The sequence below is a fragment of the Osmia lignaria genome, chromosome 11 (assembly GCF_051020975.1).
Source record: "Osmia lignaria lignaria isolate PbOS001 chromosome 11, iyOsmLign1, whole genome shotgun sequence".
NCBI lineage: Eukaryota > Metazoa > Arthropoda > Insecta > Hymenoptera > Megachilidae > Osmia > Osmia lignaria.
The window spans coordinates 3,478,614-3,492,062 of record NC_135042.1 but is presented as its reverse complement, the minus strand read 5'-3'; the positions used below and the strand labels follow the sequence as shown (position 1 = coordinate 3,492,062).

The window sequence follows — 13,449 nt, the reverse complement described above, 5'->3', positions numbered from 1 at the left end:
TCTGGTGAACTGCGGTATACAGTAAGTTCGATTGGTCACTATACTAATAGTGCTCTTATTTCATATTTCAAAAAGTATAATAATTTCTAAGCTTTTATTACTTTTCCAGGTATACAAAAAATAATGTTTTCTCCTAAAAGACTAGTACTTTATTGATTTTTTAGTGACTATCATTACATAATTCCATATTTTCAGTCTTAACAATTGGGCGTCAAAAGAGAAAGTCCAAAAGATGAACACACTATAGCTGCTCTATATGCGATGCACTGTGTCGGCTAGGTTACTGTGAGGATTCACTGTTTTTTGAAGATGTTTATGATAATTTAAATAGTGTGACAGTTAAATATAAGCTAAGGTTTCTTAGTGCTTTAGCTGATTGTAAAAAACATACATACAATCGCTGGAAAATTGATCTTATTGTTTGTTCTATCCAATAAGAGAGCCTCGAAGCTGCGATTAAATTCACCTATTAGTATTTAAGGAAGCATATATACAATTCCTATGTACAATTGAATTACGTTGTTTAGAATTTATAGTCACCGCCTTTAAAATATAATTAATATTAGATACACAATGTATATGTCATCAAAATAATACTTAATTTTTAAATTTTTTACAAAACAACTCAAAACAACTTTGCGCGAAAACATGGATATATGCCTGTTACTAGTACCGTTGATTCGATAAATATTGATCAATGGATAAAATGGAAATAATAACTTCTATAAAGAATTGTTATAAAAGATTTTCAATATTGAGTTAACATGATATTTTGGTACTGCTGACATGGGATATATTTTTCATCCACTTAGTTGAGTAAGGAAATAAATTTGTAACAAAGTGAAGATGGCTAATCATTATGAAGTACCTAATTGGTAAATTTATAAAACCTTTGTTGAATATGATAAGCATCTGATTAAAAATAATGTTTGTAAACATTGAAGGTATCAAGCACAGATTCTATAGGTTATGTTTTTTTCAGGGCTGGAAAGCCACCAGTTGGATTACATTTAGATGTATTGAAAAATGATAAATTAATTCAGGTACAACAACCTTTTAATACATTTAGTAATTGAATCATCATATTTATTGAATAGGCATATAAGAAACACTATTTTTTTAGAAATTAATGGTTGATGAAAAGAAATGTTATTTATTTGGTCGTAATCAACAATTAAATGACTTTTGTATAGACCATGCATCTTGCTCTCGTGTTCATGCTGCTCTTGTATACCACAAGCACCTAAATCGAGCATTTCTTGTTGATTTGGGTAGCAGTAAGTATCATGTAATAATACTTGTAAATAACAATAAATAACTAAAACAAATGATAAACATTATCAATTTTTCAGCACATGGAACTTTTATTGGTAATCTACGCTTGGAACCACATAAACCTACACAGTTACCTATTGATAGTACATTTCATTTTGGAGCTTCTACTCGATATTACATTATCAGAGAAAGACCTCAAACTGGTACAAGACCCATTATTGAGGAATTAGAAAAATTGTCAGAAGATATAGATGCTGGTGGTTTATTGGGCTTACCTGAAACAGAAACAGAACTTGATGTACATATTTAATAATTGAATTTTATACCATTTTCTTCCTAGTTCATGATAAGTAAATAATAATAGTTATGTGTAATTTACAGAACTTAACAGAGTTTAATACTGCACATAATAGGCGCATATCTATGCTAGGTATAACGGACGATGAAATTCATAAACCAACGAGAAAACGAAAGAAAAAGGGAATTACTTTCAACGATGACGAAGAAGTAATTAACCCGGAAGATGTCGATCCATCGGTCGGCAGATTTCGTAATCTTGTACAAACGACTGTAGTACCCAGCAAAGTAGGAATCATTGCTGTTAATATAGTTTGTGAAATTATTAACCTTTTACTTTTTAATACATTTAATGATTCATATTTTAGAGAATGCGTATGGAAGGAGGCTTAATATCTTTAACAGAAGATCACAATCCTCTGAAACACGTTCAACCTACAGCAACGGCACCCCAACTATATCAAGATTTACCACCAGAACAGTTTACCCCATCGTCGTTATCTCTTAATCCATTTTCCAGTGCTTTGTCTTCGTTATCCTCTCGACTTGGTATCGCGTTACCAAATCCAGCACCTGAGGTGGAGATGACACCTAATCAAATACCAGTGGAAGTACCACACGTACCAGAAATACCAGGACCTACGGAAACACGAACTATGGAACCGAAAAAGAAAAAATATGCCAAAGAGGCTTGGCCTGGAAAAAAGCCCATACCAACGCTTTTGGTATAATAACATTAGGAAACATATTTTTGTCAAATAGTTTTACTATTCGAATTTTAATAATTAAGTTACGTAAGAATTCATGCATAAATTAGCCGTGAAAGATTTCAAAAAATACTTTTAGTTATCATTAAGTAATCGTATCGAATTTATGTTGAACATCATTGTACAGTTGTAGCTCAGATTGTAAATTTATCTTATCAAATTCATTTCCGTTCCATCTTTGATGAATCGGTTAAAATATTAAGTTAGATTTAATCAACATTTCGTACGTAACTTTTTTTCGTAAGGAATGAAATTGTAATTAGAGATTTACTGTAAGATAAATAAGCACGAATAAACAGAATTTATTTTACTTTAATATTAAGAAAAATGTAAGTCGGAGTGATACTACGAGAGCTTCTTTGTGATATAATACTTAAATCATTTTATCGTATATTTTATTTTATTTTACGAGAGTCAAGTGGAGTCAAGAATATTATTGCTAAGTTAATTTTAAGTATAATCATAAACGTAACATTTTTGTGTGAGCGGTTTACAGAAGCATCAAATAGTGGTTGCGTCTGCACTCTGTGCAATAATTATAAATCTGAATATTAGTTAAGTTTAAAAGATTTGAAATTCTTAATAAGTCTTTTACTTTTAGTACTCTATAACAAGTAAAAACAGCAGATTCAAAGGTACACATTTTTTTTTTTTGGTTTATTTTGTAAAAAGACAACAATGTTATCAAACAAATATACTTTTAATAAAAAATAAATATAACAAATTACAAAAACATAAGGGGTATATTATACAAAAATTGTTTTTTCATTCCAGGTAGCCAAAATGTGCCAACTGTATTTAAAAGAATCGTACATATTTCTTTTAATATTCCAACGAAGCATCTGGTGTGGTTGATGATTCGAGCGCAACTTCTTCGTAATCCCTCTCCAATGCAGCGAGATCATCACGTGCCTCAGCAAATTCACCTTCCTCCATACCTTCTCCAACATACCAGTGAACGAATGCTCGTTTATGGAACATGAGATCAAACTTGTTATTCAATTTTGCCCATGCTTCCTCGATGGCCGTAGTATTAGACAACATTGACACCGCTCGTTTCACCTAAAAAATTTTAAAAATATTTAACAAAGCTTCGAACAGCAACATTGTTCATCTTTCTTCATAGTCATTCTATGTCACAAGCTGTGATGAAATAATTTTACATAAGAGGTACTCCAAAATGTTTACTTCATATCATAGTTCAATTACTTAATTACTTCGTCACCTACTGTAATATCAATTAGACGGCATTACAGATAAAAGAAGTGGCATACAATTTTTAAAGGAATCGAAGATAACTCTGAAGTCTTTGATATCCTTGCATTTGGAAAAGAGATACACGCATCAGCCTTCCCGATACTACACAACTTACACATACAAGATAAAGCGTAAGAAACGTTGTACTCTTTAATTACCGTCTACGGTAACGACGTATTTACGTAATAAAATATATACCTTTGCAAGGTCTCCACCAGGAACAACGGTAGGCGGCTGGTAATTGATGCCGACTTTGAAACCAGTCGGACACCAATCAACGAAACGTATGCAACTTTTCCTCTTCATCGCGGCTATCGCTGCGTTTACATCTTTAGGCACGACATCACCGCGATACAATAAACAACATGCCATATATTTCCCTTCCCGTGGATCGCATTTCACCATCTGATTCGATGCCTCGAAGCATTCGGATGTTATTTCGGCAACGGACATGCCCTCGTGGAAAGCCTTATCAGCGGATACCACTGGGGCGTATGTGGCTAGAGGGAAATGTATTCTAGGATATGGTACCAAGTTCGTTTGAAATTCGGTCAAGTCCACGTTCAAGGCCCCATCGAATCTCAGAGACGCTGTTATCGAGGACACCACTTGACTGATCAGACGATTTAAATTAGCGTACGAGGGCCGTTCGATTCCGAGTTTTCGTCTACATATATCATAAATCGCCTCGTTGTCTACCATGAACGCGCAATCCGAATGACCGATAGTGGTGTGAGTCGTAAGGATTGCGTTATAAGGTTCAACGACAGCGGTAGATACCTAAATGGTTGGATTACTTTCGTTTAAAACAATCGGATTCCTTAAGTTCGGTAGGTTCATACTTGGGGGGCTGGGTACACGGCAAATTCTAATTTGCTTTTCTTTCCATAGTCGTCTGAAAGTTTCTGCATGAGCAACGAAGTAAATCCCGAGCCGGTACCACCACCGAACGAATGGAACACGAAGAAACCTTGAAGGCCGGTGCACTGATCCGTCAGCCTCCGAACTCTATCCATCACGGAGTCTATCACTTCCCTACCGATGGAATAATGACCCCGAGCGTAATTGTTGGCAGCATCCTCCTTCCCGGTAATTAATTGCTCCGGGTGATACAGTTTCTTGTAACAACCGATTCTTACTTCATCTGCAACAGAGTATTTCTTATTATCTTAAGCGTTACAGAGTAATTAAGAATTAACATTCCACAAGAATGGTAACACCTACCTCGTTCGCTTTCATATTATCTCTCGAGTAATTTACTTTCTGGCTTTGGTGGATAAGAATAAAGAGCAAGTAGAACGCAAACGAGACAGGTATTACCATCTTTAGGGGATACCAGAAGAGTGGTAGGGACAATGACTCGTCGAAAATTTCATTCCTGCCTCTTTTAAACGATGATTGACATATTTGTTTATCAGTAAATCATATTAAAAAATACTTAGACTTAGTCTAGATACATTTTAATCTTACTATCACTAACGTTAGGTCCTTGAACGAGAATCTTTTAATTTCTGATTGATTGCGTACACGTTAACGTCACGTGGACGAACGATTCATTCTATGAGTATTTTAGCGGTGGCAGAGTTAAACTAACCAACTACTGTAGGTTCAAGATCAACCATCACTGCACGCGGTACCATCTTTCCAGAACTAGTCTCGTTGAAAAATGTGTTGAAACAATCGTTTGTGCCGGACACTTTGTCTGACGGCATCGTTCCATCCGGTTGGATTCCATGTTCGAGGCAATACAATTCCCAACACGCGTTGCCCATTTGAACGCCTGCTTGGCCTACGTGCATTGATATACACTCGCGCTGTATTAAAACAATTTTCGTTAATAAACATTTCGATATCTTCAAGGTAAAGACGTAATTACGACGATTACGACATGTTTTCGCCGTAAAGAAGATTTTATGTTTTGCGACGTAACTTTAAAATAATCTTATTTCGCGACTGTTGTATCGAGCGTTAAAGGTTCTCCAGAGGAGAAGAATTGTACGGGAAAAAAATTATAAATATCAGTAAATATATCATACCATTTTGATAATTTTTTAACGGTACGTTTTCTTGAAATATTATTTCAGATTTTCTTGAATCGTGGGACCGAAAAAGAATTTAAAAAAGGATATTGATTAATTTACAAGAAATTTTGGAAGTCGGCCATCCGCTACCTCGAAGAAAAACTGACAATTTATTTCAGTTGTCTGGACAACGAAAACGCATAGTAAAAAAACGAGAGAAGAAGGAAAAAAAATGAAATTCAAATCGAATTTTATTTAGCAGTATACTTACTTGCAGTTGTGTAATTTCTGTTATTTATTTTACTTATCTAATTTACACATTTTATATCAGCGATAGCATTTATCGATTTTAATTTTTATCTCTTTCCTTATGCTCATCTCTTTCAATCGGTTTAATTTCATTGCAATACTTTTTCAAGTACATTTATAGTCTTTTTTTTATACATAAATGTATAAAAATAAAATCTAGTATAGTGTTTGCTGTTCAATGTTCAATCCATTGAATTATAATTCAATTCATTGTACCAGGAATAATGTGTGAATCGGAAATTGTTATGTTCCACTTTATTTCACTTTGGATGTAGTTAATTAGTATGTGAACATGTTCCAACACTGCTTAAAAATAGATAGTAAAGTGGACCGTTAACGTTCGACAAATGTCAATGACCTTGACATTTTAACACCGAGTATCTTTAGAGGAGTAACGTCCAATACATTGAGATCTCTAGGGCCTTATGTAGACGCGTCCAATTGATCATGCGCGTGTTCTCGCACGTGCTATTAGATCATTTCATGGTACATTTTATGATAACAGTCTTGAAACAGGAAAACTCTATCGGTTTGTCGGGAGTGTTCGAGTTGTTGCTCGTACCTCTTTGATGATGACACGAAGAGTTATTTTTTTACTAGCATGAAATCGATGCTTCAGCGTGACTCGTGAATTGTTCGAATTTTTCAAACGGTATGATTTACTCTAGCACGAGTGCCCGTAGTGTGTGTAAAAGAATCAATCATGGATGCTAGTAAGAAGTATGATAATCCTAATCCACAATTGTCAGCAAATTTTTTTAGCAAATTAATATTTTGGTAAGTTTTTAATATCATTTGCGATTATACATTTCAGTCAATAATCCTTTTATTCGAACATTTTAAGGTGGTTGAAACCTCTGTTCTGGTATGGAAGGGACCATGATCTTGAACTTAAAGATATATATAATGTTATGCCAAATGATGTTAGCCAACTTCTCGGAGATAAACTTGAGAGGTAAGTATGAAATAATCTTATGTACGTAAGATTAATATCAATAGAAATTTATTTGTATTTTCATTACACTTAGGAACTGGTTCAAAGAGATTAAAGCAGCTGAAGAAGATTATAGAAAGCCCAGGTTTTTTACTGCTTTACGAAAAACATTTACATGGTCCTTTGCTTATTATGGAGGATGGCAGTGCTTTGTAGCAATTGTGTTGAGGTAAGAGTTTCTTTCATATGTGTTGGACAATAATAAATAATGCTATCTTAATGTTACAGGGTTCTACAACCATACGTGTTAGGGTTATTAATTTGGCATTTTGATCCCAGATCTGTATCTACTGCCACTGAAGCATACATTTATGCTTCAGCTGTTGTACTTATGACTTTATGTATAGCTTTCATTACTCATCATTCAAATTTAGGTTTAATGGAAGTTGGAATGAGAGTGAGAGTAGCATGTTCCTCTCTAATGTATAGAAAGGTAATGTAAATTATCTTATGTACATTTTTTAATTTATCTATTATTATACCTGTTTATTTTAGATATTACGTCTATCAAAATCATCCACCAATGTTACTACTCCAGGACAGATTATAAATCTATTATCAAATGATGTGGGAAGGTTTGAACAATTATTTATATCATTGCATTTCATTTGGATTTTACCAATTCAAGGAGCTCTGATTGCCTTTATGATTTGGAAAAATGTTGGAGTTGCTGCATTTGCTGGTGTTTTCCTTATAAGCATTCAAACTATACCTCTTCAAGGTACCACATTATTCTCTATCAAGAAATTTTAATAGGTAAAAAATGGTGTTAAGTAACTTGATTTTATTGCAGGATATATGGGTAAATGGATATCAAAATTGCGATTAAAAATTGCGCTAAGAACCGACGAAAGAGTACGTATAATGTCGGAAATTATTGCAGGAATCCAAGTTATTAAAATGTATACTTGGGAAGAACCGTTTGAAAAGCTTGTTAGTCTTGTTAGAAGGTTCGTTTCTACGTTTCATGATTAACGGATCGTACACTGTTAAGTATATTTGAATGCTTAATTATGTTTCAGCCGCGAAGTAGACGTTCTCACACTTACATCGTACTTACGAGGTTTTACTTTAGCCACTTTTGTGTTCACCGAACGAACAACATTATATTTTACAATTATGGCATACGTACTTCTCGGAAATACTATATCCGCTGATAAAGTGTTTTCAATGGCACAGTACTTTAATATTCTTCAACTTACTATGGCTATATTATATCCCATGGCTGTATCAGCTGCTGCAGAGGCTTCTGTATCTATTAAGAGGCTGGAGGTGAGGTATATAATTATTATTATTTAATTTAATCTCCTTCATATTGTTCACGTCGGTATTGTTTTTTTCTCAGAAATTCCTCTCATTGAAAGAAAACAATAATGTAATTAATTCTCACCAAACCGATGGAAATGGCAGTATTATAATGAAAAATATTACAGCATCTTGGACCGACAGTGCAATTGTAAATACATTACATGACGTTAATGTTCAAATAGAAGCTGGAAAGCTTTATGCTATTGTTGGTTTAGTTGGTGCAGGAAAGGTATCTACATTCCTTGAGGAATTATATCTCTATAATTAATTATATCAAATCTATCCATTTTTTATGCATGCATATTTCAGAGTTCCTTCCTTCAATTAATTTTAAGAGAGTTACAACAATCTTATGGAGAAATACGGGTAAATGGTAGCGTATCTTATGCTAGTCAAGAAGCATGGTTATTCGCAGGTACGGTGCGAAATAATATACTTTTCGGACAACCTTACGATAAAGAAAAGTATAACAATATCGTTAGAGTGTGTGCTCTGACTAAAGATTTTCAACAATTTAATTATGGCGATAAAACTTTGGTCGGAGATAGAGGCGCATCGCTTAGCGGCGGGCAACGCGCAAGAATAAATTTGGCTAGGTAAATTCTAATAAAATGAAATTAATTTTACATCGATGTACTCAAAATTACATGGATAATCGTTGTAACAGGGCTGTGTACAGAAATGCAGATATATATTTATTAGACGATCCATTATCCGCGGTTGATACACACGTAGGTAAACAGTTGTTTAACGAGTGTATTAAAAGTTATCTTCGAGATAAAACAAGAATCCTAGTAACTCATCAAATACAACATCTAAGAAATTGCGATTATATTATTATGTTAAACAACGTAAGTAATTGCAATTGAAATTTCAATTGTATTATTATTGCTAATGCTGATACGATTTTTATTTTAGGGTAAAATTGAATTTCAAGGAACGTTTGTAGAACTTCAAGCGAAACGCATAGATTTCTTACATGCACTTTCAGTGGAAGAAAGTAAAGGAGATTCTGAAGCCGTAGAAGTCATAGGAAATAGCACAGCTGATGTATCCCTTACTTCCGGTAACGATAGAGATGACGAAGAAGCAGAACCAGAAGAAACAGAAGAATTAATGGCTAAAGGGAACCTTTCTAAGTCACTTTACTGGAAATATTTTAGAGCTGGAGGTTCTGTAACCATGATTTTGTTCTTCTTATTAACTTTAATTGTGGGACAGATAGGAAGTAGTGGTTGCGATTATTGGGTTGCTTATTGGTTGGTAGATCTATTATTATTGCTTACTTTTAATATAAATCGTGCATATTCTAACATGTCTGTTTTGTTATCAGGACAAAACAAGAGGAGATGCGCGTAAAAAATGAACATGATAATCATACAATGCAAATATTTAAAGATAATCTTACAGCTCCACTTGCCTTTACAGACAATACAACTGAACCAATGAACGAAACGTTACCATTTGATATGAATGTTTTTAATAGTGCAGACTCAGAATTATTAATAGCTTCGGAAAATAAAAGTTTTAACGATAGTGTTCGTAATTTTATTTCACTTGTTTTAAATTTAGAAAATAATGGTTATTATGACTGTTTTTATGTCTTTTAGGTGTGGACTATTAATGCGATTTCCACTGATACGACTTATCTCGATTATGAAACTGCTTTATGGATTTACGGAGGTTTTATCTTTGCAAGCATATTGTTTACTTCCATAAGAAACCTCGTATTTTATAAACTGTGTATGAATGCCAGTAAGAATCTTCATAATCTCATGTTTTCGTGCTTACTTAAAGCACCAATGTTATTTTTTGACACACACCCGTCTGGTAAGAATCAAATAAAAAATATACATTAACAATTACCCATAAATCTCATAATAATATTAAATTTCAGGTCGTATTTTAAATCGTTTTTCTAAGGATGTTGGAGCTGTAGATGAAATATTACCGAGAACAATGATAGAGTCTATTCAAATATTTGCCGTAATGGTCGGAATTTTAGCTCAAGTTTTAATTATCAATTGGTGGACGCTGTTTCCAATGCTTGTTATGGGTTTCTTATATTGGCAGATACGAAACGTTTACCTTAAAACTGCACAATCTATGAAACGTTATGAAGGAACTAGTACGATTTTTATAATTTATTAAGTCAGTATACTTTTGACGCAACGTCGTTAACAATTCTTTAAATTTTTAGCAAAAAGTCCTGTATTTTCTCATGTAAGCTCCTCGTTACTGGGGCTGACGACAATTCGTTCTGCTGGTGCGCAAGACATGGTTTCTAAAGAGTTCGATGTCCATCAAGATCTTCATACTAGTGCCTATTATTTAACTCTAGTAACAGGTGTTGCTTTTGGATTTGCATTAGATATGGTCTCTATTTGTTTTATTGCTTTCATTACGTATAGCTTCATCATATTTGACAATGGTAATTTATTATCTGATAACGTCAGTAGCATGAATCACTTTGTATAATTGATATACATATGTATATATGAATATCTTTAGAAAATACATTCGCCGGAAACGTGGGTCTAGCCTTATCACAAGTGTTAATTCTATGTGGAATGCTTCAACATGGAATGCGTCAAACCGCTGAAACAATTGCACAAATGACTAGCGTAGAACGAATTTTACAATTTACACAACTCGAAAAAGAGGGACCATTTGAAAATGAACCAAACAAGAAACCGTCCGCACAGTGGCCTTTTGATGGAGGAATTATTTTTGATCATGTGTATTTACGTTACGAAGATTCAATGCCCCCGGTTCTCAAAGACTTATGTTTTGTTATAAAACCGAGTGAAAAGGTAATTTTTCATTACTTCTTCGCATAATAAACATGTCAAATGCTGATATTAATTGACAAATGTTTTTTTTTTTTTTTTTTTTTTTTTAGATAGGAATAGTTGGTCGTACCGGTGCTGGTAAGACCTCTTTAATATCAGCTTTGTTTCGTTTAGCGAAACTGGAGGGTTCTATTTACATAGATAATTTGGATACAAAAGAAATAGGTCTTCATGAATTGCGAAAGAAAATCTCTATTATCCCGCAAGAACCTATTTTATTTTCAGCGACACTTCGAGATAATCTCGATCCATTTCATAATTTCGATGATGCTACTATTTGGGCTGCGCTCGATGATGTAGAACTAAAGTCATCAATTTCCTCCCTGGATTATTTCGTTGACCAAGGAGGAGTTAACTTCAGTGTAGGACAAAGACAATTGATTTGTCTAGCACGTGCAATTTTAAGAAATAATAAAATTCTTCTCCTCGATGAGGCTACGGCTAACGTAGATCCATCGACAGATGCTTTAATACAAAGGACTATACGGCAAAAGTTCAAGAATTGCACAGTATTAACTATAGCACATAGATTGAACACGATAATGGATAGCGACACAGTATTAGTTATGGATCATGGACAAGCAGTTGAATTTGATCATCCATATATTTTACTTAAAAATGAATCAGGTCATTTCACCAGCATGGTCAAAGAAACTGGAAGAACAATGTCTGAACAGCTTAAAAATATTGCAAAAGAGGTATATTCAATTTTCTTTTACTCGTGATTGCTATGCTTGCAAAAAATTCATTGTAATTTCACAAATCGTTATTATGTTTTAGGCTTACAATAACGTTTCCAACAATACAGAACCGCAATTACCGTCACCAACCATCAATGGTAATACGATTTTTAAAGATGATTAAAGGAGCATAAATATATGCTTATAAAGGTTTGTAGAATATTAGAAAATCATGCAACGTTCGTACTTTTTTATGTACTTATTTAATTATTTTAAAAGGCAGTGTACACGTATGTTTGTAATTACATACTTTAAAATAATCTTTAGAATGTAGGTAGAATCATTGTAAAATCAGATACTTAATTTTATAATGTTTTTTGAAAATCTTAACATATGAGCTTAGATCTCATGTAACTTTGACACTTACCAACATTGTTCCTATTAAATCAATATAGATTTATTATACAACATGACATAGTGACAGTAATATAAATAGCATGAAATATTTTTTTTATGTCAACATTAGTCCATTTGCAAAGAATCAAATGTTAAAGATTATTGTACCTTATATAGTAATATTTTGATATTCTTTGAACATTGTGTATCACAAAACATATTTTGTATATTCTGCTTTAATGTTCCAACACACATGATTTTATAAACAATATTGTACAATGTTCAAAAAGATTATTATATTAAATATTGTATAAATGTAATATATGATTATTTAGCTTCTTTTTTAATAATAGTACTTAAAAATCTTCCTAAACTTCTATTATAATTTATTTTTAATAATCTAATTTTATATAAATATCTCCTAGAAAAGTATCAGTCTTATATATTTCATTTAACAAACTTTATTGACCACTGTTTTTATAAAAAATGTGAGTTTGTTTGATTTCTGTTATAAAAATATTCCTTGTGAAATATTAATATATGCAAAAAATCATATTAATTGAACAGCTCCACTTTTAACTAAATCTGCAACAGCTTTATATGGTACAATGTGTGCAGAACCTGGTTCAAAATTTATTTCTTCATCTAATGATCCAGGTAGTACAACTCCATTAATTCTATCATTAGCCTGTAAAAATATGTATGCATGCATATTAGGTTTCACAATTAATTGCTCCTTTTCAAATCCTTGAAAATTTCCAGGCATGTGATTCAAAGCAGTGGCTTTAAAAAGTGTTTCAATGCTTGCAAGATAGTCTTTTGCAAACTGAAGCTCCGCAGAAGTTAGATAACAATCTTCCAAAGATCTATCAGCTTCTTGGGAAAGTATGTGAATAACATATTTTTCAATTTTTTCTAATCGTGTCCTAAGGTAGCTAGATACCAAAAATCTAATCCTGTCTAACTCCATCATGTGAATCATTAATCTTAGGTCCCCTTTCTCTAACCTCTTCATGTTTTCCTCCATGTGGGTGATTTGTTGCAACATACAGTCAACTAACTCAGACTGATGAGGTAAAATCTCAGGTGCAAATTTCTCATTCAACCAGGCTTTTTCTATCGCCAATAAAACACCTTGAGCGGTAAATTCTTTTTCTTCGAATTCGTCGTCCTCGGTATTTGTCATCGATTTTGACTCACTTTCCATATTTCACACCACCGTAGCCAAAAATAAGGCAAATATGGCCGGTAATAATAAATGGAGAGGAGCACAACGGTTAGCGCCAAAACGTA

General features: G+C 33.2%; 4 protein-coding genes across 8 annotated transcripts; 2 read left to right on the top strand and 2 right to left on the bottom strand.

Moving 5' to 3' along the window:
- The first annotated feature begins 12 nt into the window (after window positions 1-12).
- NiPp1 (nuclear inhibitor of protein phosphatase 1) lies at window positions 13-2,975 on the top strand. 3 transcript variants are annotated; one of them, XM_034337829.2, is made up of 7 exons: window positions 13-109; window positions 196-285; window positions 983-1,043; window positions 1,124-1,277; window positions 1,353-1,573; window positions 1,657-1,860; window positions 1,941-2,975. In XM_034337829.2, exons 2-7 carry the CDS (start codon window positions 257-259, stop codon window positions 2,301-2,303), a joined length of 1,032 nt encoding a protein of 343 aa, XP_034193720.1. In that variant the 5' UTR covers window positions 13-109; window positions 196-256; the 3' UTR covers window positions 2,304-2,975. The 3 variants fall into 3 exon arrangements, with proteins under 3 accessions (XP_034193720.1, XP_034193719.1, XP_034193722.1); XM_034337828.2 differs by lacking the exon at window positions 13-109 and having other exon boundaries at window positions 248-875; window positions 1,941-2,860; XM_034337831.2 differs by lacking the exon at window positions 13-109 and having other exon boundaries at window positions 250-816.
- A 186-nt stretch (window positions 2,976-3,161) lies between these two features.
- LOC117610434 (tubulin alpha chain) lies at window positions 3,162-5,774 on the bottom strand. The gene is made up of 5 exons (XM_034337826.2): window positions 5,633-5,774; window positions 5,191-5,410; window positions 4,439-4,740; window positions 3,795-4,376; window positions 3,162-3,401 (listed from the first exon to the last, which is right to left on the bottom strand). Exons 1-5 carry the CDS (start codon window positions 5,633-5,635, stop codon window positions 3,162-3,164), a joined length of 1,347 nt encoding a protein of 448 aa, XP_034193717.1. The 5' UTR covers window positions 5,636-5,774.
- Window positions 5,752-12,391, top strand: LOC117610429 (ATP-binding cassette sub-family C member 4). Of its 3 annotated transcripts, none has more exons than XM_034337804.2 (19): window positions 5,752-5,893; window positions 6,595-6,703; window positions 6,771-6,881; window positions 6,955-7,089; window positions 7,149-7,353; window positions 7,416-7,641; window positions 7,714-7,870; window positions 7,943-8,192; window positions 8,266-8,457; window positions 8,538-8,824; window positions 8,896-9,079; window positions 9,147-9,487; window positions 9,562-9,766; window positions 9,839-10,058; window positions 10,126-10,356; window positions 10,429-10,659; window positions 10,740-11,041; window positions 11,131-11,778; window positions 11,861-12,391. In XM_034337804.2, the coding sequence occupies exons 2-19, from the start codon at window positions 6,630-6,632 to the stop codon at window positions 11,942-11,944; spliced, it is 4,083 nt and encodes a 1,360-aa protein (XP_034193695.2). In that variant the 5' UTR covers window positions 5,752-5,893; window positions 6,595-6,629; the 3' UTR covers window positions 11,945-12,391. The 3 variants fall into 3 exon arrangements, with proteins under 3 accessions (XP_034193695.2, XP_076546869.1, XP_034193694.2); XM_076690754.1 differs by having other exon boundaries at window positions 5,757-5,898; XM_034337803.2 differs by lacking the exon at window positions 5,752-5,893 and having other exon boundaries at window positions 6,193-6,703.
- Window positions 12,392-12,706: 315 nt separating this feature from the next.
- Window positions 12,707-13,363, bottom strand: Sld5 (DNA replication complex GINS protein SLD5). Its single transcript, XM_034337834.2, has one exon. The coding sequence runs from the start codon at window positions 13,361-13,363 to the stop codon at window positions 12,707-12,709; it is 657 nt and encodes a 218-aa protein (XP_034193725.2).
- Between the last annotated feature and the right edge of the window lie 86 nt (window positions 13,364-13,449).